We start from the raw sequence: 27,006 nt of genomic DNA on the forward strand, positions 1-27,006 counted from the left end.
CTGTAATCCGGTTTGACAGCCCAGAGAGCCACACAAACACAGTGGTGCAGCACGCTGATGGAGCAGCTGGAGAAAAAAACCACGGACACGGCTCTGACTTACGGGCACCCCCAGCCAGCAGCAGAAAGCAAAGCCCACCTTCCATTGCAAGGCCTGCTCGTGCCCTGTGCTTTTGTTGTGGTTTAACCCGGCTGGCAGCTAAACACCACACAGCCGTTCGCTCACCCTCCCCCCTCCCTCTCTGGGATGGGGGGAGAGAAACGGGAAAGTGAAGCCTGTGAGTTGAGATAAAGACGGTTTATTAAGACAGGAAAATAATAATAACAATAATAATAATAATAGTGATAATGGTAATAGTATTAACAATAATAATGTGTAAGAAAACAAGTGATGCACAATGCAATTGCTCACCACCCGCTGACCGATGCCCAGCCTATTCCCGAGCAGCCGGCCCCCCCACCCCGGCCAGCCACCCCTATATATTGTTTAGCATGACGTCAGATGGTATGGAATACCCCTTTGGCCAGTTTGGGTCAGCTGTCCTGGGTCTGTCCCCTCCCAGCTCCTGCTGCACCCCCAGCCTGCTCGCTGGCAGGACAGAGCGAGAAGCCGAAAAGTCCTTGGCCTGGTGTAAACACTGCTCTGCAACAATTAAAACATCAGCATGTTATCAGCGCTCTTCTCATCCTAATCCAAAACATAGCACCCTACCAGCTACTATGAGCTACTTAACTCTGTCCTAACTGGAACCAGGACAGCTTTGCTGGTCATGGTAAAATTAAAAGTGTGCTCCATGCAGCTCGTTTCATTGCTTGCAATAACTCATGAGCGGTGTGAAGCTGCTGGTTCAAACCACCAAGGATGCCAGGGGAGCAGAGCCTCTGCAGATCAGGACTTGTTCACCAGGGCATTAAAACACCTAAAAACCACGGGGCAGAGCAGGCTGCCTTCCAGGGCGTGCGCTTTTGCTCTGTGCATGCATTTCCTTAAGGCTGCAGGGATTTCTCTTCCTTCCCCAGAGCACAGCTGAAGAGCAAGTGTCTGGTGCTGGCTGCGCACCACCCACCTCTGCTCAGTCCCGAAGCTCCTGCAAGCCAGCCTTTTCCACGGGTTCCTTATTTCCACGGGTTTCCTCCGAAAAGCAGTCCTGAGCACGAGTGGCTTCGTGACGGAGGCTTCTGACCGTGGCGAGGGCTCCGGGGAAGGTCGGAGGCAGGAGACATTCCCACTTCTCCCCGTGGGCTCTGCAGGTCCTGGTGGCTTTGAGGAACGGTCCTTGGAAAGGTAACGGCAGAGCCTGACTAACGCTGTCTCTGGGCACCTATTACAATTGTTGCATGCCTTTGTAGGATGTTCTCTTCCAGGCAATCAAAACTTCCTCTGATTTTCCAAGCTTCTCAGCCCCCTTTTGGCTTGCGGCCTCTGTGTGACTGAACACCACAGATTTTAGGCATGGGAATGATGAAATGACTGGAGTTGACAGACCTGATGGCTTTCTCAAAGCTTGTAGCTTCCTCCTCTTCTCCTAATTCTCCCATCTGGTTAGTGTCCTGGAAACTATCTAAGCCATCCGCCTTTAGACGTTCTCCAACCCCAGCGGGTCTCAGGCATGGTTCTGCGTACCTGGTGGTCTCTGGAAGGGTGCTTGGCGACTGTGCAGTCCCAAGGAGGTGTCAAGGCTGCTGAAGGTATGGGTAATGTTAGACCGACTGCCCGTGTCTGAGGGAGGGATGCTGTGGGCACTGGGTTGTGTGGAGGCGTGTAACGTGGCGTGGATCCATCATCGGCCCCCACGAGCGCACAGGAGTGTGTCAGGCACGTAATGCTCTGAACAGATTATATTTAAAATACAACATCACTCTAAAACAACCATGACAACATCAAAAAAAAAACATAGAATGGCTGAAACAGGGAAAATACATACTGTTTTTTAACTACTGTAGATGCCAACCTGCCTGCAAACCACCGCATCCACTTCCAGGTGGTGGTAGAGGTTTATTTGGATGTGGACCAACACGCGAGGCAGGCTGCTGCTACCAAAGAGCGCCTTTCGCAACAGCTACCGTGATCCGAGGGGAAACCGAAAGCTTTTAATGCAGCTGGATATTAATTGCCAAGCTCTGTGGCCATCGCTGCTCGCCCAAACCGTGAAGTAACCCCCCTTCATGGAGGCCTGTGGGCCTCGCGGTGCCTCCGTGCCGAGCAGGCCTCACCCCCTCGCTTGGACACATTGCTAGCAGGGCGAGCGGTCAGCCAGCCAGCCAGAAATTACGTTTGGTAGTTAGGGGGGTTGAGAATAGAAACCAAAAAACAGGGGTGAAACAAATAATGACTCGTTTGTTTTCTTAACGAGTGAATAAGACTTATGCAAAGCACGAGGGCTATCAAGCAGGCTTCTCTTGCCGCAGAACAGGTACGGCACAGACAGCAGGGTTTTATGTTTCCTTCTTGTTGTCTTCCTGCCCTAAAAATCAACTTTGTTCTCGTGGGAAACACTTTCAGCTCCTACTCCTGCCCCCTGCGGTGCATGTGGTCTTGCTCTTGCTGAGCATCCCTGCACGACTGATCTCAACGATACCCATACAACATGCAGCAGCTACATCAAGGCTGCTTCTCTGCAGGGGCTGGAAAGGAAGCTTAAGGCGATGAATTCACACGTAGACACACAGCTTGTCCTCCTGGATCCTATACCCTATGGCATATGGAGTAGCTGCAGCCATAACTCCCACCAAAAACAAGCTCCCATGGGCTGGAAGCATTGGTTGTTGCTCACATGGAGCAGTTTGGACAGCAGCAATTGTGCAGCTCCGAGTCCCTCGGCAGATGCACTCTGCCCTCCCACCTGTGCCTCTGTGCAGGCAGCACGCTGAGCAAGCCTGAAACGCGCTCACCGCTGTGACTAAGCCTCTGTTGGAGACTTCATGCCCACAGTTCCTCCCCGTTAACGTGAAGCTGTGGAAAACCCCTCTCTTGGTCTGTTTCTTTCTTTTCTCCTGGAACAGAGGTTTGCCAGCTTCCGTGTGCTGCTCCACGGGGGAGCCCCAGCTCCCCGTTCTCACCCCTTCGTTCTCTAGTTTCCTCTATCTCCCTGTTCACCTATCACAGCAACAGCAATCCCAGTTAACCGCTGGAGTCCGTTTACTCAGAGGATATCATTACAGTCCTGTTTCTCTGATTTCACCCCTGTACTTCATAACCCAAATCCACATCCATGCTGCCTTCCTTACCTTTCACATCTACCAACAAAGGCTTCCCACAACTTCAGAAAATCCCCCTGAAGCCTCTTCCTTTAGCCAGGCTCTGATGAAACATCTCCAGACCAGCTCTGGTTCCACTGTGCCCTCCCATACAGCTCCCCAAACCCTGACCACAGCCATTCTGCCCTGGGGAGGACGAGCACAGCCCTCAGCTGTGGCCTCACCATCAGAGGCCGAGTGAGCTGCAGCTTCCTGATGACCCCACCACAGCTGGTGCTGAGGGTCCTGCACTCAGGCCTTAGGGTGGGCTCATCCCCTCCCCGGAGAGCTGGCCAGCTGATTTCCATGCTTCGTTATTGCTTATGGATAGAGTGATGTTTCCCCTTCTCGCGTGTGCTGTCGGCATCACTACATTCATCTGCCCCGCTGAGCCGTGCAGGGTTAACGAATTAATGTTTGCACAGCCCTTTGAAGACGTGAAGGGGCTCTGTTTTTCTTGCTGTGCAGGATAGGCTCTGCACCAAACCCCACCGTATTGTGTTTGGCCGCTGGATGTCACAGCTGCTCAACGCACCATGCAGTGGAAAGGAGGAAGGAAAAGTGCTTGCACAGCGATGGGCAGCGGCCGCCTTGCCAGAGCTGCTCCATGGAGAGTGCTTTTTTAAGGGGCTCGGGGGTTTTGCGAGTGTCTACACCACACTAATATTGATTTCCAGAGAGACCGAGCAGCAAACGTGCTTCCTCTGCATGGTATAACATCAGGAAATCAGGAGCACAGCCAGTGTTTTTAAGGAAGGAGGTGCAGATACATATAAAATATTAATAACGCAGCGTCTCTGAAGATGAGCAGGCATTTGCACACACTGCCAAGCTGTCTTGTCACCCCATGGTTCCTTCTCTATCCCACCCACAGCACCTTTGTGTGCCTTGCTGGAGGCCTGACGCTGACTCCATCGGGCTGTGCCACGGGCCCTGGTGCGATGGAAACGCTCCTGCCAGCACCCTTCAGGCCTGTGCCCAGGTCCAGTCCCTGCCTGCCTCCCACTAAAGGCAGAGGGAAGATACAACACTGGACACTGAAAAGGAGAAAGTATTTCAAGATAACACAAAGACTACAGCTAAGAGTAATTTGGTGAACAAAAGAAAATTTAGGCTGAATGAACTGCAGGTAGTGCCGAGAGCTGTGAGGCCATGAAATGGAGCCCTGTCTGCTCTTCAAGTGACAGACCCCACTTTGAGGAGCTCAGGTGGGGACCTCTGGCCACCTCAAAGCCCGTTTCTGTCACAGAGCTTCAGCAGAAGCAGCCAGCGTGCCCGGATGGATGCTGGAGAAAGGCGGGTTTCGCCAAGCACACCAAAATGTTGTACGAGAGGAACGAGGCCTCGAGGGAGCGTGTGGAGAAAAGGGATCCTGGCTTTTCTGCCTCCGACTCCCGTGATGCCTAATCTGAGATAACAGAGATGTGGTGTGGGGATGTGCTGAGCACCCGCAGCCCCCTGCTGATGTCAAGTGAAATGCCCTAATTGCAGCGTGTCGCAAAGGCTCCATTAAAAATTAATTCATTGCCATCTCCATCTCGCTGGCACCAGCACGCTATCAGGAGGATTTTATTTCAACCCCTTAGCACAGGCTGATGCGATTGAAGTGCAGGCAAGGGACAAAGCCTGTCCCCAATGCCACCCATGCGGGCAGGGTGACAGGCGGCTGCAGGGGCCACCATCGGTTCCTGATGCCTGTTCACACCCTCGTGTGCTGCTGTCTGGAATCCGGGTGTGCAAACAGCTCTAAACCCCCAAAATTTCTCCCTCAGCTAATTTCAAGGCTTATTTACCCAACTGGATCCACACGGATTATGGAGTGCATTGCAGGGCATGTTTGGTTAGCTCAGTCCTGCCACAGTTCAGTGCAGCTGTCAGGATAAATGACTTCTTTGGGCGAGAGAAGGAGAAATATGCATTTGCTTAATTAACTCCATATTACAGCAGTTCCCAAACATTAAACACACACTGCACAAAACAACAAACCAGGAAAGGCCTTCTAAGGCTGGTATTTCTTGGCCAATTCATAGGTTGGGACACATTTTCAAGGAAATCAAGTGTCTGATGGTGTATAGAGCAGCTACAGAAACCCACGAGAGCCTTCAGACATCTGACACCTCTTAGCTCTGAAATGAATTCCTGTAAGTTTTCTAAAAATCAGGGCTTCAGTATCTTGCATCCTGCCTGCGTCTTTCAGCAGAGTAAATAGCTTTTCAGAGCTCTGATTTTTCCAAAGGTTTCAAATCTCACACCCAAACCCAGGTTTTCAGAGATGAGGGAAGGTGTTGAAAGCAAAACACCTTGAAATCCTAGACCAGTGGGTGTGGAGCTTCTTGAAATCTGGCCTCAGAAGCCTGACTTTCAAAGGAGCCAAGTGTCTACAGTTCTGACTTCTAATAAGACTGGGAAAGCTCAGCACTTCGGAAAACTGGTCCCTAAACACTGTGTGCCTTGGCTCGTTTGCGCATAGAGCAGAGCGCCCACACAAAATATCCCTGTGGCATTGTTAGCTATAGCTTTTGATGGGTGAAGAGCAGGGCAGGATGGGTGCCGGAGAGACCAGACCAAGAGAAAAGTGGTATTCATGCCTCCTGAGGGTTTTTAAAGAAATGTGCTCCCTGCTTTGGTCCTGCAGGTGCAGGGAGAGATGCGCGTCCCGGCTGCCCCACTGCGCCTGCTGCTGCTGCTGCAGCTGAGCTGCTCTCACACCGTGCACTGGACATACAAAGGTAACAAAAATGAGGCTGCTTTGGGATCACTGCTGCTTGCCAAGTTGCTGAGACGCATTCTTTCTGTGCTGCAGAGGCAACACTCAGTTGGACACTGCTTTTGTTAGTGAGAGGTCTCCAGCGAGCAGCTGATTTATTCCCCTTTATTGATGGCTGCGTATCTTGGAAATGGTTTTCCCCAATGCCACCCCTTTGTGCTCCCCTGTGCAGTGAGGACGCATTGTCAGGGCTGGCAGACCCAAAAGGTTTGAACAAAGGGGAAAATCTTTGCAATGTCTTAGCATAAAAGCTGCCCTTTGGATGATCCTGAAAGGAAAACCTTTAAATACTGCTTGTCCATTGTTTTATTGTTGCATCCTATTCAGAACAGGTCACGAAAAAAAGTGCTCATCTATGTATTTATAGATCCCATGAAACTTTATTTGATTTGTAATTGTTTCAGGAGCTTGTTTGCAGAACTTGCTGAAGTAAATGGCAGTCCTTTTACACTCTTCAGTGGGCTGGGACTCAGGCTGAAGGAAAGGCTGTGGCTGAGTGGATGCAATCCTGCAATTAGCCCACCAAGCTGTTTGCAGAACTCCTTGCTGGATTTCCTTCTGCCTCGCCTAAGCCCTCCATATTTAATCAATGTCAGGAAACAAAATTCCTGCAAACTTTCATTTCTTAAATAAAATAAAAAGAATTGGCAAATGGTAACAAATCCCCAGCTGTGGCTGTGATTATAGTAATTAGAAAATTAGGGGGCTGATGAAATAGCTTTGATCTACTTTCTTTTTAAAACGCTCACCTCTCCTTCCAAACCATCTCCGCAGGGCTTGCACTCAGCAAGTGCAACAGTCACGTGCTGGTTATTCCTCAGCTCTAGCTTTGTTTGTCTCAGGCAGACAAGTCTCCGTTGATCAATATATTGCAGTTTGAGGGGAATGTAAAAAGAAGAAAAGGTTTCCATGGTGACTGTCAGTCACAGCCATGACAGAGACGGCATCAAAATTTCTACTTAGCCTTAAAGTTGTAAATATAGCACTAGGGAGAGTGCAAATAGCTTTGATGGGTTCAAGCAGCAATTAGCAGTTTCAGGAGCACTCAGACCTCTGCAGGAAAGATTCAAATTGGGGTTAAGTGGTTTAAAGCCATTGGAAAAAGGACAGTATCCAGCACGCCAGCTGTCCTCTGCATTTGCTTCCTCCACAGACAGGCGCAGGAGGTGAATGCAGTGGGCTATTACTGCAATGCAGGTCTCATGTTTTGCAGCACAGTTGTCCTGCAGACAAAATAATGTATATTTTCTGACTGCTGAGCTAGCAGCAGCTCCCGCCCCATCCTAATGACCTGGTTTGCTTCTCCTCCGCACAGAGGGCGAGCTGGATGAAGAGCACTGGGGGCAGCACTTTGCTGCCTGCGCTGGCAAGCGCCAGTCTCCCATTGACATCCAGAGGAAAAAAGTGGTGCACAACCCCCAGCTGCTGCAGCTGGAGCTGAGTGGCTACGACGAGCCCTTGCAGGGGGACTTCACGATGACCAACAACGGCCATTCAGGTAAGGCTGGGGGGAGCCTGCTCATCTCCTGCCTAAAAAGAAGAGCTCATTGCTGGCAAAGGAGCAGACATACAGCTCATACAGCCCCCTTCAGCCCCATTTTGCAGGCTTCAGTGGCCCCTGACCCACGGCACGGTGCATGCACCATCCTTGCTCATGCAGCATCAGGACCCCACGCACTGCTGCCATGACCACGGGCGATGCTGGCAGCAAAGCCAAGCCTCACATTTTTGAAGTGCAGATGTTGGTAATGGTAGGTCTGGCCTGAAACCCCAGCCTTTTGTCCATGCCTCTTTGTTAGCACCCTGCACCAACCCACAGTGCATTCAGTGGAGTAATAAAAACTTGAGAGCATCCTGCTTTTAAGCTGTAAAGCAGGCTGTGGTCTGTCTTCTGGAGGGTTTGTCTGGGCAGCGCAGCATGCACTCATTACCGGAGTACAAAGGAGACTTTATGAGTTCAGATATGTATTTTCCCAGCACACGCAGGGTACAGGAATGCCTCCCACGTGTCCACCTCTGCACTCTGCCATTATCACATACCCCTCCACCAAGTCAAGGCCAGTGCCACCAGTGGGGGTGAATGAGCCAGCATTGCCTTAGGGATAGAAAGTTTTCTTCTTCCCTGGCTGAGCAGTTGCCCTGAGAGGATGTCAAACTCATGCCATGGCAGGAATAGATTATTGGGTTTAGCTGATTGAAATGCTGTTCACAGACAATGTCCTTTTTATTTTCCTAACTTGACACACTTTGCTTTGCCATCTCACTTCATTCTGCTCTCCTGGTTGTGCTGTTTTCCCCAGTCACACAGAAAGGCTTTTCAGAAACCCACATGTAAACCAGAAAAATAAGAATTAGTTACATTTCTGCAAGATATTTTCTCTGTTAGACATTGAAAAGGGATGAAAGGCAGCAGGAGCATGACAGATTGGCTCCTTTTTCAGCGTACTTGACAACTGCAGGACCTTAGGAGCAAGTGACGTTTGAGGCATACTGACTCGTCTCCGCATTCACAAAATGCATCTTTTGACCCTGTGCAGCGAGAACCAGAAGTGATGGGATGGGAGAACCGTAGCTCAGCAGTGAGCTGGCAGCCGATGGTTGGTTAGCCGTAGTCACACAAGGCAGAGGATGAGCCCTCCTTACAGCCCTCAGGAAGGAAAGCTGAAGCACAGCCTGAGTTAAATGCCTTGCCTTTGGCTGCACAGCCTCAGAGCAAGGCTTCTCCTTTAGGAGGTCCTGGATGCTCCTGCTGCAGTGTAATTCATTATCTAAATAATTCATCAGCTGGTGCTGCTGGGATAACGCTTGTAGACTACAGATGAGCAGCAAGAGAAGAATTTCCCAATAACTGCTGCAGGGGGATGAGTATTTTCAAGGCATTTTGAACACGAAGAGCCTGGTTGCTCTCTAATCCCCCACACCAGTCCTTTCGTCTCTCTGCAGCAGAGAGAAAAGAATATAGAGCAAGAACAAGGAACTGAAGCGATGAGAAACACGCTGTCTTCAGAGAGAGAGTGCTGTGATTGTATTTCTAAAAATCATCATGAATAAGCACTCCTGTTTGTCCCCCACGTAAGCCTGACGTTCAGCTGGAAGCTGTCATATCAGCGCTGCCACCCCGACAGCCTGCACACCAATTCCTGCAGGTTTAGCTTTCACATCTCTGCACGTGTGCCTTTCCCTATTCTTTTGTCAACATCAAAACAGAGATGCTCTAACGCGGGGTATTTTAATAAAGCACAAAGGCAAAACGACAGCCTGCATTCACAGCTCCTGCGAAGACAGGCGCAGTTTTCCCACTGATTTCAGGGGGCTGGCACAGGGTGCCAATACCCCACGAGGAAAATCTCCCACTGCGCCACATCTAAAGGAGGTTAGCCTATGTGAAAGGCACAGCAAATGGATTAATCCACAGGAATCTCTGCTCGGGCTCTCAGGTGCTGAAGAACAAGTTTCTCACCTAAGAAACCAGCCGCGCTTTTGGCACCTGATGTACAGCCTCCATTAACTCCTTACCTCAACCCCTTGGAGGCCAGAGGTAGGAGAAGACCCCAGCCCCGTGTGCTGTTGTTCCCTTGCAGAACCCACGTTGTGGGGCCACAAGACAGGTCCAGCTCAGAGCAGTAACTCTCTCCCCCTTTACCTGGAGATCCAGGGCAAGAAGCAGAAAGAAGCTGGGCTGTTAGCAGCAAAGCAATTACACAAAATGCCTTTCGGAAGATTTAACCTTCCCCTAGACTCAGAACACAGCTCGCTGGCTGTGTTTTGCAGAAGGTAGAGGCCATAATGAGGTACTTGAGGCAAATAATCCTAATTATGGAAGGCAGTCAGCAGGGATCTTACATAAAAAGTAAGGTAGGTGTTTATTTCCCACTGTAGACGCTTTGGGATATCACAAGGAAACATGTTCTCATCTTGTCTGGCTGTCAACACTTTACAAACAAAAGAAACTCTCTCCTCTAACCCAAGCTCTGACTAATGAATCACACACGGTGCTACCTTTAGCAATGAGAGTTGCTATTTTATTTTACAACATGCTCTGGGCTTTCACTAGGATGAAGCAATTCTCCATTTTAAGCCCTAAATTCAGCATATTTACTACCCTAATATATAATCTGTGGCAGTACACCAGCAGGAGGACCCATGTTTCATTGCCCTGGTGTGAATGCTACCAGCAAAGCAAGACAAAGGGCTCTGTCTCTCAGCCCCCCCAGCACAAACGCAGCCATTTCAGATTTGCAGGGCTCTGGCCCAGCACGCCCATCCCTCGCAGCCACAGAGCCCAGAACATGGAAAATAATGGTGAAGAGTTAGGTGAGGCTAGCCACTTTGTTATTTCTGACCCCCTCCTTTTCTCCCTGGAAATAACGAGATGAACAAATGCATGCAGAGCCCTGCAAGATGTGATGTGCGGTGCCAGGCACAAGCATTAAACCATTTTTATTGGTGCCTAAGGAAAAAGCCAGAGCTGCCCAGCTGGGAAAAACGCTACAGACAGTGCTAGCACAATCAGCTCTGCACTCACTGCTGTCTCCAATCCTGCTTTTTTCAGTCCAGATCGATTTGCCACCCACCCTGCGCATCGCCCGAGGGCTCCCAAGCCTCTACACGGCGGTGCAGATGCATCTGCACTGGGGGGGCCTGGACCTGGAGACCAGCGGCTCTGAGCACACACTGGACGGGATGAGATACGTCGCAGAGGTACCTGCAAAGGCGGGCTGGAGGGAGGAAGGGGGACTCTGCCTTCAGCTGGAGTTAAGTCCTTTAGGGTGCTGAGGGTGAGGAAGGCACTTGTCACCTCTCGCTCAATGGCCCTGTCTCTCTCCCGGCAGCTGCACATTGTCCATTACAACTCTGCCGAGTACTCAAGCTTTGAAGATGCAAAAGACAAGCCGAATGGACTGGCTGTGCTTGCATTCTTGTATGCGGTAGGTTTTACCTCCGAGCAAGGCCAGTGCATGGTCAGTTTGTCCCACAGCCGTACTCTGGTCCCGTCTAGGGCTGCACGTCCAGCCTACAGGGTAACGAGGCTCAGTCAGTCCCCAGGCTGACCAGTGCTGCAGAAGGACAGGCAGGTCACCGACCTTTTTCCTACTCTCTGTGCTGTGTTTAGGAGGGGCACTTTGAAAACACGTACTACAGTGAATTCATTTCCAAACTGGCAAAGATCAAGTTTGCAGGTAAGTCCTGGGGATGCTTTTCTCCACCCTTGATCTTCCCAAAGCCTGTACGCATGTCCTGGGCCTGGGTTCAGCCTTTTTGCCACTGCTTTGCTTGCAGCTACGTGGCCAGGCATCCTCAGCGACTCGCATCATGCTGTCCCTGCCCGTACAGCAGCAGCCCCCAGGGCAGGGTGGGGTGCAGGACACCCCTTCTCTTTGGTCACCGTGAGCTGTTAACACTGCCTCTGTTTCTTTTTGAGGTCAATCGACAAAGCTCACTTCTCTGGACATCCAAGCCATGCTGCCAGAAAACCTCTCGCACTTCTACAGGTACCAGGGCTCGCTCACCACCCCACCCTGCTCCGAGAGCGTGACCTGGACCATCTTCGACTCTCCCATTGTCCTGTCGCACACGCAGGTACGCACGTGGCGGCCCTTCACCGGCCACAGCAGCTTCTTTCCTTCATGCTGTCCTTCCACACCCGTTTCCTTTTCCATTCTCCAGTGATTTGGAGAACAGCCCGGCAGAACTGCCACCGGGGCATTTCTCAAACAGACTCCAGAGCAACAGCAGCTACCGGTGGCTGTAGGACCTGAGCTCTGGCAAGCAATAACAAAGCTCTCTGCTCAGTTAAACTCAACCATACAGAAGCACTACATAAAGAAAAAGAGACCAGCCAGAGTCAAGAACACAAAAACTACCACAAAGAGAGAGTCAAGAAGAAGAAGAAGAAAAAAAAAAAGACATAAAAGAGCCATTCATAGTGTTAAAATCATTACAGAATATTTGGCAGATTTTTAGAAAAGTGGTTTGTGGTGGTTTTTTTTTTTTTTTTGCTGTTTGGTTGCGTGGCAGAGGGTTCAGCCATGCTCCATAACACTAGTAAAATGAGCTTACCGGTGAATCTTGCAGAGTAGTTCATCTTCCATAACCAAAAAGAAGCACAAACTTTCCTTCCATGAAACATGGTCAAGTGCAGATTACAGCAGTACAGGATCACTGTGCTTGCATTGGAAAAAAAGTATACTTTTTGGTGGGGAAGGCACTAGTGGGCGCTTGTGAGAAAGCAGCAAGCCACAGAACACTTACATCTATGCATACCAAGGGGTCAGAGTTAAAATAACTTCCTTCAGGCAAAATATCTTCACCATGACTTAGCTGATAAGAGCCTCGACAGGCTCTTCCCTTCCCTTGCTAATGCTCAGCGAGACACCCTGCAGGGTCCCCCTGTCACAAGCTGCTGGGTTTAACCCCAAGCACTTCCAGGCCAAAGCACTAACCCTGCTGCCCTCCCTAACACGGCTGCGTTGCTCGTAGATCAGCCTCCTGGAGAACACCTTGCTGGACTGGCACAACCAGACGCTGCGCAACGACTACCGGCACGCTCAGCCCCTGCACGGCCGGCTGGTGGAGGCCTCCTTCCGAGCCAAACCCACCCCAGGTAACTGGGGGCAGCAGGCGGGACCCCCAAACCTTCCCCAGGGGGCAGGAGATCTGTATCCTGCCAACACATCCTGCTTCTCATGGAGCACGGTGGCTGTAGGTCATGCACCAGCCCCCTGTGTTGGTGTACTGAGATACACCATGTTTTAAAACAAAGCTTTTCCCCAAACCTCCTACAAACCAGAAAGCAGGGGAGCTGCCACGTGCAGGTCCTGGCCTTCGGTAAGTCCAGCTGTCTGATTGCTCTAGAACAATGCCAGCCAGAAGAGCTCAGCCTCAGACTGGAACAGATCCAGACGCAGCTCCAGGACATGAAGAAAGAGTTGCTGAATGGAGTGAGCCACGTGGGTAAGAAAAACGTCTATTCCCAGGTCCAGCTTACCTTCCAAGGATGAAGAGCCCATGCCTGCTGTTCTCCATGGCCTAAATCATTAACAGGTTTGCTGCTGATGTATAAAAGTAGAATTTTGCTCCATATCAAGGCCAACTGGAGAAGTTCCATGAGGTACAATATCATTACATGCAGCCCAAATCTATTTACTCTCACAGCAACCGCATTTTTGTTCTGCAACCTGTAAGCATGTTTTTAAAAACAGGGAGGATTTCAAGCTCACTGTTCCCCCAGGATAAATGTCTCCATTTTACAAAAGACGAGAAAAAAGAAAGGGGGAAAAAGTGGTTTTCTCAAAACAGTTTGGTGTGGGAGCTGAGCTTTTCATCATTTCAAGCCCCTCTGTTCTTGGTACAACGTGCCAGTAACTGTGGCTCGAGACAGCCAAAGCTGCAACAGCCCTGCCAGCTCCCATGGGTGCACTCTGTAGGGTTTGGGCTGATTTATAAACAAGTAAAAAAACGTAACAGCTGGCTTTTTGGTTATTTCAGGTATTAAATCCAGCTCTTTCCCAGCTTTCTACTTCCCCGTGGAAAACATTGAGAGCTTTGTGACTGTTCATCCCCTCCATGATATGTCTCTCCAAGCCTTCACCTTATGCTTCTGGACAAAAGCCCAGCACGCTGGCAGTCAGACCGTTCTCTCCTACTCCACGCAGGAGAGGGATAACGAGCTAGTGCTGACCGTGGGCACAGATGTGGGGCTGTGGATAGGAGGCCACTTCATCAGCTTCCCCCTGTACCACAAGGCACAGGACTGGCTGCACTTCTGCATGACGTGGGCCTCCCAGTCTGGAATGGCAAATTTATGGCTCAATGGAGCCGCCGGTAAAGCAAAGAGCATCCAGAAAGGGTACGTGAGCCAGGCTGGAGGGACGCTTGTCCTTGGGAAAGACAGAGACACTCTTCTCGGGGCCTTCTCCAATGGATTTGCAGGGTGGATGACGCACGTGAACCTGTGGAGCCAAGTCCTCAGTCCCGCAGACATTCGGGCACTTGCGCTGTGCAGAGCAGGGCACCCCAAGGGAGATATCGTAGCATGGGGAGAAACCTCCATGACCCTCTTGGGAGGGGTGGTTCTGGAGTCTGACACCAGCTGTCAGTGACCCCCCCACACCCCCCCACTTTTTAAAAAACAAACAAACAAAAGAATCCAAACCACTTTCTGGGGAAAATGAGAAAGGAAGTTTGCTCCATTTATTGTTTTAGATTGCTTGTTTCTCCTGCTTGCTATAGGTTCACTAGGCACCTTGCTTAGTTTTTCCAAGTAGGCGTATAGGGGCAACGCCTCTATCAATCGCTCGGATAGAGGCAAAAAACCAGAGAACAACTCAGGGCAGTCCAATGCCTTGCATCTTCACATCCCTCCTAGGAGTTTGGTTTAGGTCCCCATACACAGACTTTCTTCTCATATGCCAAAGTGCCACTCTTTGGTGAAAAGAACCCTTTCTCAGGTAAAACTATTCTCACATCCTTCACCTCACCTCCATGTCTCGCCGTCTTCCCTGCATGCATCCTTTATTCCTATTTTCACCGTCAAATCACCACCCCTTCCGCTGCAGATGTATCAGACAGTAAAGGGTACACAAAGGACAGCGCGGCTCCTACGCAGTCGTTGCGCTTTGCTCGGTGACGTGTCCTTTCTGTAAATGGATGGTGAGACTGAGCGTGGAAGCAGCTTCTTTTTTGACACGTACGCATCACAAGACAAGACTGAGGGCATGTAGGACACTCGTCTCCTGGGGTTAAAGACGTACGTCACGTGAAGGACTATCGCCAGCATCAACACCAAGTCCGTGCCAGGCTGCCGAACAATTCTGTTTTTTTCCATACGGAGGGCAGCAACCTTGCACAACAATTGTGTGAATTTCCACGTTAAGTTATGCAGCAATTAACCGTTAAACCCCTTAAATAAACACCTTAAGAAATCCTCCATTTTTATCAGCGTGCAATTTGCTTTCTTCTGTGGGCCAGCACCAGTCCTTCAGACTCAGCTTTTTGCAAACCATTTTAGCCTTCAGGTGGAGCTGTGCCCTTAGGGAAAACAACAGAAAGAAACCAGTAGTAGGACCAAGCTCTAAACCCTTTGAAGACTTCTTCAAGAAGGTTCAGGTACCCGAGAGATGAATTTTTTTGGAAAACTAACTTTAGCTTCTCGCATTGAGTTTCTTAAAGACAGGTTTGGCCGTGCTTGGAAGCAGACCCTGCCCTACAGTCATTGCGCAGGCATCCATCGGCCTGAGTCTGACCCCAGGAGCACAGCACCGAGGTTCTCACTGAGCTCAGGACCACCTCTGGGGAGTGAACAAGGTGCACCTGGCTCATGCATACACAGCATGGATCTGGGGATTATTAAAGGATTAAGAGAGAGACTGCCACCCTTGGGCAACTGAAGTGTAAGCACCAGAGAGTGAAGTGAGCTATTTCCAAAGACTGGAGTGCCGCTGGAACAAATGGTTATCAACCATCCGTGAATAAGCACGAGACCGCTGGAGGACTCCTAACCTCAAGAATAAGGCTCTGGAAGGACTCATCAGCAACAGCTGAGGGCTGAGATGTAAGGGAGAGTCTGGTAAGCAGGGCAGGGGTGAGATTGAGTGATGTGTATTTCCACTTTTACGGTCCTTTGAAGCACACAGAAGGACAGTAGGGGACAGGATAAACACTGCTATCAACCCATCTAACAAGGCATCTCAGCACAACTGCTCCTCTCCACTCAGAGAACACCAAGCACCGAAGAGCTGCCATCACTCATGCTGGACCCTCGGCTACGTGAAAGAGGAATATGGTGCACTCCTTGCACGTGACTGACCAAAACCCAGCCCCGGTGCTGGTTTGTGTCAGCTGAGATGTGTCAGGACGTGAGGGACATGCATCACACTGTGACATCAGTTCCTTGATGGCAGGAACTGAGCTGGCTGCGGGCATTGCCCTTTCCTTGTGACAAATAACCAGGAATGGGGAATTTTCCTCAGCAGTGCTGGGCCGTGAAGCAGAGCGGTCCTGCTAATCACTCACAATGAGAACACTCTTAAGACACAATAATGGCTTATTTAGAAACTCTTGCTGTGGGAAGTGTGCAGAAAGTCTGGATGAAAGATCAGCATCAAGCCACGTTCTCCCACTGAGCAGATCCTGAAAAGTGCCTGGGCCAGGCCAAACGTTAGTTTGTGTTCACAGATCGCTGTTGGAGATTTCTTTCTTCTTCTCTGCCTGCCCAGCTGGGATAGTGTGGATATCCATGAGCTCTTCTTTCTCTGTCTGAATCTCCACCTTGTTCCTCTTGGCCATGATCCTGTTGATTTCCATGAAGGTTTTGTTCTTCGTCTCAGGAACAACAAAGAAGATGTAAACCATGGTGATGAGGCATATGGCACAGAAAATGAGGAAGCTGTAGGCTCCCAGTCCAGCCTGGAGCAAGAAAAGAAGAGTGAGCAAAGGCCAGGGCAATACCCCAGATGTATACATTATATGATTTGGACATGCTGAACCATATATCATCTATGAAAGGCGACCACAGTGGTGTGCATGTACTTTAAGTTGAGCAATTGGAAGCCAGGGGTGCTTCTAGATTCTGTCTTCTGATATCACCACCATGGATTTAATGGAAAAGGTGCATGAGGGTCTGTTACACGAGTCAAAGTAAACTCACCAGCTCCCCCTGCTCAGGCTAAACTCTATCAATTTATGGGTCACTACTACTTGGGATCAGTTTGAACTGGTGACCTGTCGGTCAAAAGCTAAAGCTGGCTCCCTGAGACATCCACCCCACTATGGAAGATGGGGAATTTGCTGTCTTTGCTATGGCCCTGAATTGAGAATCAGACGTTCATATGGAAAAATAACTATTTTAAACTATTGCACAACAGATGTGATCAGAGAACTGCTGATTAACATCAGTTTGTTGCCCTTTATCTGTAATATCTGTAATCCTGCTCGCAGGTACTGGCAACCAACCTGGGCAGGTACAGTGACCAGGCTTAAAAAGGCTCTCTGTAGGAACACAGGGGTGAAGATACTGATTTTAAGCTGAAGGCCTGCCCCATCCCCTGCTCTTACCTCCATGTAGAGGAACAGAAGCCCCACGGCGAAGTTGCACAGCCAGTGCACGGACCCACCGACCATGAAGGCAGCAGGCCGGGATGACTGCAGGAACATCTCGGTGATCATCACAAAGGGGATCGGGCCTGGAAGAGAGTCACACATTTGTAAACCCCAAAGGCAATCCCTCACTCTGAATTCCTAGATTACATCGCTTATTTCAGTAGCTTATTAAACAACTTGTGTTTAGAAACGTCTGATAAATCCAAGAGGGAAATGAAACAAAAAACTGGGCAACTGACTGACTTGCCTAAGCTCACACACAGCAATCAGCCTCTTCTCTCTCCTATGGCTGTACTTTAACCACAAAAAGATTGTCAAGACTGATAAATGTGAAATGCATCTCCAGAGAGCATCCTACAAGCAGCATCTAAGCAAAGCATCGCTTCTTAAAAATAGAAAAAAATACAACATATGCAGGTGCTGGGAAAACAGGTGCTGGTGGACCAAGCCACCAGGCTCCTTCACAGCACTGCCTCCTCTGTGAGGTGATGAAGCAGATACAGAAAACGTTATCACAACAGGGGTCAGGCCACATTTCCAGCTGGCCTGGTGTTCTCCCTCCAGCAACATCCCTCCTGTGGGCACTTCAGTCTGCCTGACGGCATACATGGAGAAAAAAGAGGTTAAATGTAATTCCATCTGCCAGTGAAACCTTGACAGGAGTCTCAAAACTGCATTGCTGCATCCACCAAGGGTTTGGCTGGGCTTTCCACACTAAGCAGGCAATTCAATCGCTCTAAGAAGCTGCCGGGTCAGGCAACAGCCTTTCCAATATCCTCATCTATCTGCAATACCAACTCCTGTCTGCAAAGTGATCTGTAGTGCCACACATGTACTTCGAGTTGTTCCTAATTTGATTTGTTGCCCATAAATGCAAGCATGCAGAATCTCTGCCCAGCCGCTAGGGCTCAGCATCTCAGCACAGCTTTGCTCCAGGTCTTACCGGGTGCATCCCAGGTATGATGAGCACAATCGTGCTTTTGGTTTTTCCTCTTGAAAGCTGGATGCTCCCCTACCCGTGCACAGGGCCCACTGGAGCATAAACCTAGCTGACAGGAAGGTGCATGGCTGCACAGGGGAAATGCAATCTCCTTGGATCAGCCCCACAAAGCTTTTGATGAGAAGTTCAGCATAATACTTGGCTTTACCCAACTTGCAGAGGAGACTGGACAAAATTATGTGTACTTACTGGCTCCAATAGCATGTCCGATGATGTAAAGAATGACACACACTATGCTGAGGTAAGACATCCAGGAGACGGTGTTCTGCAAAGAATTTAATCACAGGTTAGAGCTGGTTCCTGCCTGGAAGTCAGCAACACACTCAAGGCACTATTCACAGTAAGATTTGAGGGATTTTCTAAAGCAGTGTCCTCCTCTGTTCCCAGCTACGTCCAGGCAGACGTACCTAGCCACATAGCACATAGTCTGTGTAGAATATTTGCTTCCAACAAATGGGTGCAACAGGTACGAACACAACGTGCTGGGAGAGGTACCCAGCCAAGCAGGACTGTAGCTCTTGCTGGGTTTACTTTAGGTAGATCTTCAAGTACTGAGATCTTCCGTACTGCCCCCCTTCCAGAGTGCAGAAACCAGTTCAAAACACACCAAGGGCCTGTTCCCCAGAAAGTCCCTGGCCAGGCCCACCGAGCCACCCAGCCACACACCTGGAGGTTGAGGGCCAAGGTCAGCACCGCACAGGAGCCACAGCACAAGCCAAAGCCGGCGAGGAGCAGGATTCTCCTCCCTAAGGACTCCACGATGAAAACCTGAAAGAGACAGAAGGGGGTGAGAGACCAGATCCCCGGGGCACAGCACTTCATTCCAGCAAATTCTATTAAGGTGGTATTTAGCAAGGGACAGTGCAGAACATGTACTGCACAAAGCATCTCGCGGTGTAAGTGACAACCTGGGTCACACGTAGTGAGAACAGACAAGTGAGAACTCAAAGAGCCCCAACAGCAACTTACAGCGAGGCAAGTCATGACGACGTTGATGGCACCTATCGACACGGTGACGTACTGCACGTTATTGGTTTCCACACCTGCTGACTGGAAGATCCTGTCCGCGTAGTAGAAGACCTGCAGCAAAACCACAGCTGTGTTTGTATGTGGCCAAAGGCAGAGCACAGGAACCCCATTTTGGCTGCTTCTACCTCCTGGAACTGGTGCACAGGAACTCCCACATTATTTCAGTACTGAAGATGTTGGTGTTTAGATCCAGGCACATGCATCTTACTCCAAAAATGTCCAAACCATCCTTGCAGGATGCTGGACTCTGGACCATGTGCGTACTTGGTTTGGTACTGGCCAGGGTGAACTTCCCGTAACATCTTACAGAACCAATGTCCCTGATGAAGGGAGACTCGTGTCTCCCAGGTTCTAGCTCCCATGTCAGTGCTGTCCCACATCATCCATGCCCCATCCCATTACTGCTCACCCCACTGCCTTCCCACTCACCGCATTAACCCCCGAGAGCTGCTGGCCCATCATCATGACGACAATAGAGATGAGCTGCCACCGCAAGCCCCTGAAGGTGCAGAGGGTGAGTACAGACAGCTGTCCTTCTTCCTTTTCTGACTGGTCTTCTAGGCGCATTTCTTCTATCTCATCATCCACATCATCCCAGCCTCTCAGTCTCTGCAGAGCTAGTTGGGAGAGGAAGGTGAGTTACGGACCCCCAGAAAGCTCTCCTGCTTCCAAGCAAGACACACCACCATGCAAACCATGGGCAGTAGCAGTGCTCCCAGGATAGGAAGTCAGGGATTCACACAAGCAGAGAAAGGAGCAAGAATCCCATCCACCAGCAACACGTCAGTGAATAATTTCACACTCTCTTGCTTCATTGTTGGCTGCTGCCAGCCACATCCCACAGCCAGACCTATCCCATTCCACCTCCCCTTCCAGGAAAGGATGGTGCTATACCTTGTCGTGCTTGATCTTCATTGCCCTTCTGTATCAGCAGATATCTGGGACTTTCAGGGAAAAATGGCAATGTGAGGAGCTGAATTACTGATGGGATCCCAGTGAGCCCCAGCAGCACAGGCCAGCCTGCAACAAAGGTGACAAGATGACGATGACTGGGAGAAATCTTTCCCCAGCGGAGCCCACAGAAAACTTCCCAAGCCAGGGCTTTACCTTCAACATTCCCAAGGATGCTGTTGAGACCAAGGATCTGAGCTACGAGGATCCCAATGGTGATGAAAAGCTGGGGCACTACCCCAATGGCACCTCTCAGATTTTTGGGGGCCATTTCTCCCAGGAACATGGGAACCACGTTGGAGGCCAGACCTGGTAGTTAGAGAGCAATGTTAGTGATGCAGCTGCCCGACCTAAGCACACTGAGCAAAGTGTTTTTAGGAGCCTGAGAAGGCTGGCAGGAGCTCGCCTGCAGAGCTGGCAGACAATTTGTGGGCTCTCAGTGTCCATTCTTCACCTTCCTCAAAGCAGCTCCCTCCCAACACGGGGTGCAAAGGACTTCCATAGAAGACATGCAGAGAAACTGTGTGTGCTGCTTCCCATTTGGAAACAAAGTCAAAAGGTAAGGGAGGAATTTCTACTTCCTTTCAGTAAGAAATCAGTACTCAAACAAGCTGATGCAAGGGTAGAGGGATGGGACTCTCACTTGCTCCTAGAAATTCACTACTCCATTAATCGCTCTGTATCAGTTTGCAGAGAGCATTGATGGGCTGAGATTTCTCTTACCGGTAGCATGTTGGAGTATTTCTAGTCTACCAGCGCACTGAGGACCGGTTGTTTTATGGAACACAGCACTGTTAGCTGCAGTAACCCTGCAAGCTGCCAGTTCCCATACTTAGGCTGTAAATCTTGGCATGCAAACCCCAAACTCCAGAAGTCAAATGACCAAACCACTCTTATCTTACATTGCTAACAAAGTTCCTAGCATTCACACACTTTGGGTTATAAAGGAGATCAAGATGTTATCTGAAGGCCAAAAGTCATAGAAAGAAATATTAATGCAGGTAGAAAACATTGTAAAACTGACTTCACAAGGTGTAGTGTTTGATGTTGGCACTACAACCATCCTTTTAAATTCCCTAAAAAAATAAAATAAAATAAAACAAAACACGCTAGCAGTGACTTGTAGTCTGGTGCATTCAATTAATGGTGGCTTTCTAAGTGTTCAGACCTATGCTGATCAAGCCCTGCCACAGAGGGGCTCTCGATGGTGCTCCCAGCACCAGAGCTGCACCTTTTGCTGGGAGGAACCGTGCCTGGATCCTGACAGAGCCCGAAGCTGGCTTGGCCCAGCAGCTTCCCTTCCCTCTCCATATGCATCCTCCACAGTGCAAGGCTGCAAAGCACAGATCAGGACAGCCAGTCCTAACTCTTCTGTCAGCAATAAATAGCTGAAAGGAGGGATCCCTCTTTGCAGATCCCTCTGTAGCAACTTGGAAAAGCAATGCTAAAAGCAGCTGTCCGGCTTACGAGAGCAAGAAGTCAAAACAAAACCAACCAGACCAGACATTTCCTGCCTTACCTCACCGGTTGCAATCGCGTGTTATAGATAGCATTGTTTTCCTGTGCCAGTTTGTTTTCTCACTTTATCCACACAGGATATCCGAACTCACTAATAAATCATGGAGCATGTCAGTCTTGCTAAGCCAAAACCAATTACTCGAGTCTGAATGTTGTCAGGACACTTATCAGCCTGCCTTGGCAGGAGCCCAGCACAGCAGCGTGTGGGGCACCAGCCCTTCGGCACTTCTTTGGTCCACGTTACCGCAGCTCCAGCACCTCACAGCCCTCCTCTTGGCTCCCCAGGAGCCTTGCAGTAAATCCTGTGGCCCTGCACCCTTTACCCTCCCCCAAATATTTCTTTTCTCCTGCAGGAAGGACAACCAGTTCCAGGAATGGATCTGGCATTGTCTTCAATGACTTGGGTTTGGAAGGATTACTCTGTTTTCTATTATGTTTGAAAAGAAAAAAAAGTGCCAGCCTATCTGCTTTAAGATGTCTGGGAAAACAGATTATCAGCAGCAGGTTTCCTGGCTGATGGTGCCCCGGAGCCAAGCAGATGCTGACTGTGGAGGGCAGCTGCAGCTACAGACACCTCCTCTGTGCAGCCCAAACCCCAGTCCCACTGCCCTTGCCTATTAGAGATCTCTGATACTTCTGCAACACGCAGATGAGAACCATTATTCAAGCAAGTACAGAACTGCTATGCAACTGTATGGCTAAAATATGCTACCTGTGAAGCCATCTGTTGGGAAAAAACCCTTTACATAGCCAAGAATATCATATTTGTTGCTCTCCTTTCGCTGTCCAACCTCTCACTTACCAGCATAAATCCCCATGATAACACGTGAAAGGATGATTACTTCAAAGGTTTTCGCTATCTCTGAGGTTCCCATAAGGACTGCAGCGACAATGGAGAAGAGGTTGTTTATCAGCAGGGTGCCCTTTCTGCAAAGTCATGGAGACAGAGACAGAAATCAGTTTATTTTTCTACGGAAGCTGCCGGGCCAATAGCAGATAGACCCTCCCCTGGGTTACGCTGCCCAAAACTCAAAGGACTTGCCATCCTAAAGAGTAGGCAAGGGGAAAATGGGGATTGTCTCATTTGCCCTGCAGGGAATGAAGAACGAGCTCAGGAAACCTGAGCAGCCAGGGCTGGACTTGCACCCAGCTGCACCCAGCTCCCAGGGCTTTCCCTGTGGCTGTCCACCTGGCTCAGGTCCCAGCGTGGCCTTGACCATCCCGAAACCATATCAGTTCTTCTACACGTGAGACCGCACGTTCCCAAGCTGCTAATCACCAGCCCATCTGCTTTAGGACCGGAGTGGCGTGATGCAGCTGAGCTTCTGATGAGCTCAGCGAGCTGGAGTGACCGGTGAGACGAGCCTTATCTGAACCCAGCGCGCTGCCCGGGGAGGACGTTCCCCAGCTCCGTCACGTACCGGCCGCAGTTGTTGACCAGAGGCCCCACCATGAGGGACCCGAAGAAGCCACCCAGAGGGAACATGGACACGGTGAGAGACCAGAGCAGCGTCTGGAAGTTCTTGTCCATAAAGACGCCATGCCTGTCTGTGTACGTTTTGTTGTAGAAATCTTGCATGTACTGGAACGAAATACAGAGCATATTTAGCAGTATGCAAAACATCCGTGTTGTAAAAGCACAGATCAATCAATGTCAAACAATCAATGCCATAAAGCCTTAAACAAATGTCTTGATAAAACCAGAAAGGCTGAGCTGGAAAACAAATGCAAGAGAGTGTTGCAACGGAGAAGCCTAGATTAGATAAAAGTTAACGCAAGTTATCCTGCCTTATTAGATTTTAGACAAATTAACCTGCCTGATTGGATTTGTCTGCTTCCTAGAAGGGAAGACACTCCTCATGCCCCATCACTGCTGGGCACGGAGCCCTACCAGCCACGTTACAGCCTTAACACGCCCACCTCCAGGTGGTTCAACATGTGGAGAAGCGTGAGCACCTTAGACATTGGGCATTTGCCCACAAAACACCTGTAATCTAGTTCCTCTTCCACTTTGCTGTTTATAAACCTCCTAGGCCATGGTCCGCAGTCCAACCTACCGGGGCTGGAGAATTGATCACAGACACGTTGTAGCCGTACTGGAAAGATGATCCGAAGGCAGAGATCAGCGTTACCAGCGCAAGTGAAAGTGTCATTTTCTGCAGAGAGACAAGAGAACGCACGCACAGCACCTCAGAATCAGGTTTGGCTTTCAGGCATAAATGTCCCCCTGTAAACATACAGCAATACCTTCAGACCCGCCTTCTGTGTTTTTGGCTTCGTGTTACCATTCAAAGAAAGCCCAATGGGTTGTTTTTGTTATAACTCACTTTGTTCTGCTTGATTTGCACATAGTCATTACAGTAATTCATTCTACCGCTCTTTCCCGGCATTGATGGATCATTTGGATGATAAATAATTTTGACGTTATCGTGCTTAAAATACCACCCCGCAGGGAAAAAAAGAAATTGCATGCAATTATTCTTGTTTGCAACATGCAAATTGGTTAGTGACATAAAGCAGGATGCTGGCTCAGGAAAGCTTTAAAAAGGTGGGGTTTCGCATGAAGTGGCAAAAATCCCTTTCCTGGTCATTTGCTCTGCTTTCACACGCTGGATTGCTCTGCCTGCCATGTGTCAGGATCGAGCTGGTTATCCAGCCGCCACTGAAGCCAATGACAACTTGGCCAAGTAGCTCGGTGAGGGCTTGGCAGCCAAACAGAAGGACGAAATCGCCACCCCGAGCAGAATTGCACACCAGTCACGTCTGTAGACACACAGTCCTCAGGGTTACAAGCCGTGCGAGCTTTCTGCAGCAATTTAGTTGTAATTCCATCCTTGGGCTGGAGCTGGCCCTACTTTATTGACTAAGCTGTTTTTTTTTGTTTTATAGCTCACTAATGTGTCTCATATCTGCTGCAGCAATAAAACTGCTTTTCGTTCAGACGCATACAATTTTCTGGCAACACTTGCAGGTTTTTAAATGTCCCAGCACTCAGCCCGGCTCCGACATGGGGGATCTGACATGGCTCTAACCATGACAGCTATGTCCAAATAGCTGCCGGTACTCCTTATAGCCCCCAAATTCTCCAGAAGCTCTAGCAGCTCCCCTGCAGAGATCTGCATGTTAAGGGACTGCAGGAGACTGAAATTCAAGTCAGGATCAGGAGAAAGCTGAGGCTTCCAGCAACACTTTCTAGTACCAGACTGTTGACACTCTTGCAACAGCAATGAAAAGCAGACTGCCTTGCTGTCGTTAAACAAATCCCCAGAGCTTGGAAGAGCCACTGGTGTTAATTATACACATGCAGCACTTTTAGGAAAGCCCCTGGCATGCAGGAGCACCATGTTGTGCAAGAACCCACAGACACGCTGCTGCGGGAGGCAGCCCTACGCAGAAACATCCGCAGCCTGAAAGCGATCGGAAAGTAGGATAGAAAACTTGCAAAAGTAGTATAGAAAAGTTGCACACAGAAAGGGAATTTCACCCCGAAGTTGCACAGTAGGTCAGCTGCAAGGAGCGAGTCAGGGGAGCAGTGCTACGCTGCAGACAAACTGGGTTCGGGAACACAAACATCCCTGCTCTCCCTCTGAGACCAGCTGTGGATATGTAGCCCAACAGATCCCGGTCTTCTCCTTCCACCACAAACCCTCACTTCTCCAAACCCGCTCTGCATCTCCAGGGGAGGCAGCAGTGGAAGCAGAGTCCGCTCACTTACCCCCTTCGAGCCTCCCTCCGAGTCGGAGCTCTCCTGCTTATCTTTGCTCGGCTCCATGTTGGGCTTTGAACCACAGATGCTGAGTACGGGCTTTTATAGTCAAAACAGATGACACGGGGGATGGAAACGCCCTGCCTGGACAGAAAATCGCTCCCGTGACTTTCAAGGAAGTATCCAATCCACGGCCAGCAACACCAGCCCAAGTCCGAGCTGACTGCTGGGTTTCCAATCCTGCGCGTCTCCTTTCTGTCTCCTCTCCCTTCCCTCGTTCAAGTCTGTCACCACTCTCAGGTGCTCCTGTGCCAACTCCAGACTCAAAATAGAGCCCAGCTACAGGGGAAACATCCTCATCTGCCCAATGAGGAGGAGCAGGCTTATCGCCAAAGCTGCTAGAGGAGCTGTTCGCTGCAGCGCAGGTATGTGGAACAGATGGGGCTGTGGCAGGACAGCCGCTGCTGCTCCACGCTACAGCTCCAGCACTGTTGTAGCCACACCACTGCCTGGTGACCACTGTGTTCCATAAAAAAAAATCGGTGTTCCATGGGAGCAGGGCCCCCAGAGAGGGCTTTTGCCATAGGACAGTGATAAACCTGGACTGCACGAGCCCTCCTGCAGCCACAATTGCACATCTACCCCTGAGCAGAAACACCACGCCTGGTCCCACCCCACCCAGCCCAGCTCCCTCGGGGCACTCCTGCAGGTTGCAGGATCTTGTTTCTTGGTTTTATTTCTGACTGTGTACAGAAAACGCTGTTTGTACAGCAAAGCCTATCAGTTTTCTTTCTACACACAAGGTGTACACGCTGCCGGCTTAGTATTAACCACCTACACGAGGAGGCTGCTTCGAACAGCACAGGACTTAATTAATGATTAACTACAGTTTCTATAGTTGATCAGCAAAATGCAAAGTTCACAGATACCCCTGGCAGCCAGAGCAACTGGAACCAAACTGCACTGTTATTGGTCTGGCTGTCTTCAGCACCCAGCTTAAAAAAAATAATGCATCTCTTGAGTCCATGGTGTTCATGCGACCTGCATGCATGCCTCGTGTGGCTGCAGCCTCCCTCCTGTGCGGTGAAGTCATCACACACAGAACCTACACTCAGCATTTTTTTTCTCTTTTGCGTGTCCTTGAATGTCTTTTTGCACCCATTAGTAATTTTTCCCGGGAAGAAGTTTTGCAGGACAAAGACCATTTGATAGAAATAGAACAGCAAGGTGACAGCTGCTGATAGATTTTGCTTTTTCCACATCCTCCCCCCCAAACCTCAGGGGATCATCTTTTGCTTTCAAAATCCCTTTGTTATTATTTACTCCGAAATTCTTCTCAATTAATCTAAGTCATGGCCTCAAAGAAAGTAAATGCAGTAAGAGCTTAACACCCAAAAGCCAAGTGCTTCACAAGCAGTTCTATCAAACGCCTTTAGTGTTGATCAGCTATAACACTGACAGGTGAAATTCAGTAAAGTAATCCAATTTATGAGCCACAATGCAAATAATATTTAAAAAAAATAAAAAAAAAAATCAGGGAGAAACAAGGATTGAAGGAGAGATGGAAAAAGATACCTTCAGCAACTGATTAATGCAGAGACCAGAGTGGAGAGCAGGAATGGATTCAGAGAGAAAAATGCTGCAGGTTCTCGTTGAGCATCACAAGAACCTGCAGCTCACATCCACCTCCGCCAGAGGA

The 27,006-nt window shown here is 49.6% G+C and overlaps 2 protein-coding genes across 2 annotated transcripts; one reads left to right on the top strand and one right to left on the bottom strand.

The window, feature by feature from the left end:
• The first annotated feature begins 763 nt into the window (after positions 1–763).
• CA6 (carbonic anhydrase 6) lies at positions 764–14,116 on the top strand. Its single transcript, XM_083802948.1, has 10 exons — positions 764–1,284; positions 5,872–5,965; positions 7,319–7,501; positions 10,556–10,704; positions 10,836–10,931; positions 11,117–11,183; positions 11,426–11,583; positions 12,484–12,607; positions 12,859–12,957; positions 13,492–14,116. The coding sequence occupies exons 2-10, from the start codon at positions 5,884–5,886 to the stop codon at positions 14,103–14,105; spliced, it is 1,572 nt and encodes a 523-aa protein (XP_083659074.1). The 5' UTR covers positions 764–1,284; positions 5,872–5,883; the 3' UTR covers positions 14,106–14,116.
• Positions 14,117–14,171: 55 nt separating this feature from the next.
• LOC310883109 (solute carrier family 2, facilitated glucose transporter member 5-like) lies at positions 14,172–25,610 on the bottom strand. Its single transcript, XM_083802949.1, has 12 exons — positions 25,317–25,610; positions 23,659–23,757; positions 23,023–23,183; positions 22,404–22,528; positions 20,240–20,392; positions 20,027–20,152; positions 19,562–19,749; positions 19,073–19,183; positions 18,770–18,871; positions 18,293–18,368; positions 17,059–17,186; positions 14,172–16,410 (listed from the first exon to the last, which is right to left on the bottom strand). Exons 1-12 carry the CDS (start codon positions 25,371–25,373, stop codon positions 16,174–16,176), a joined length of 1,563 nt encoding a protein of 520 aa, XP_083659075.1. The 5' UTR covers positions 25,374–25,610; the 3' UTR covers positions 14,172–16,173.
• Positions 25,611–27,006: the final 1,396 nt, after the last annotated feature.

Source organism: Anser anser, assembly GCF_964211835.1.
Source record: "Anser anser genome assembly, chromosome: 17".
NCBI lineage: Eukaryota > Metazoa > Chordata > Aves > Anseriformes > Anatidae > Anser > Anser anser.

Coding starts and splice junctions, on each gene's coding strand:
- CA6 (XM_083802948.1), top strand. CDS start 5,884: ATGCGCGTCCCGGCTGCCCCACTGCGCCTGCTGCTGCTGCTGCAGCTG. Junction 11,184..11,425: donor GGCAAAGATCAAGTTTGCAG/GTAAGTCCTGGG, acceptor TTTCTTTTTGAG/GTCAATCGACAAAGCTCACT. Junction 11,584..12,483: donor TTGTCCTGTCGCACACGCAG/GTACGCACGTGG, acceptor CGTTGCTCGTAG/ATCAGCCTCCTGGAGAACAC.
- LOC310883109 (XM_083802949.1), bottom strand. CDS start 25,373: ATGGAGCCGAGCAAAGATAAGCAGGAGAGCTCCGACTCGGAGGGAGGC. Junction 23,184..23,658: donor TGATCAATTCTCCAGCCCCG/GTAGGTTGGACT, acceptor ATTTCGTTCCAG/TACATGCAAGATTTCTACAA. Junction 17,187..18,292: donor CGGACATGCTATTGGAGCCA/GTAAGTACACAT, acceptor ACTCTCTTCCAG/GCCCGATCCCCTTTGTGATG.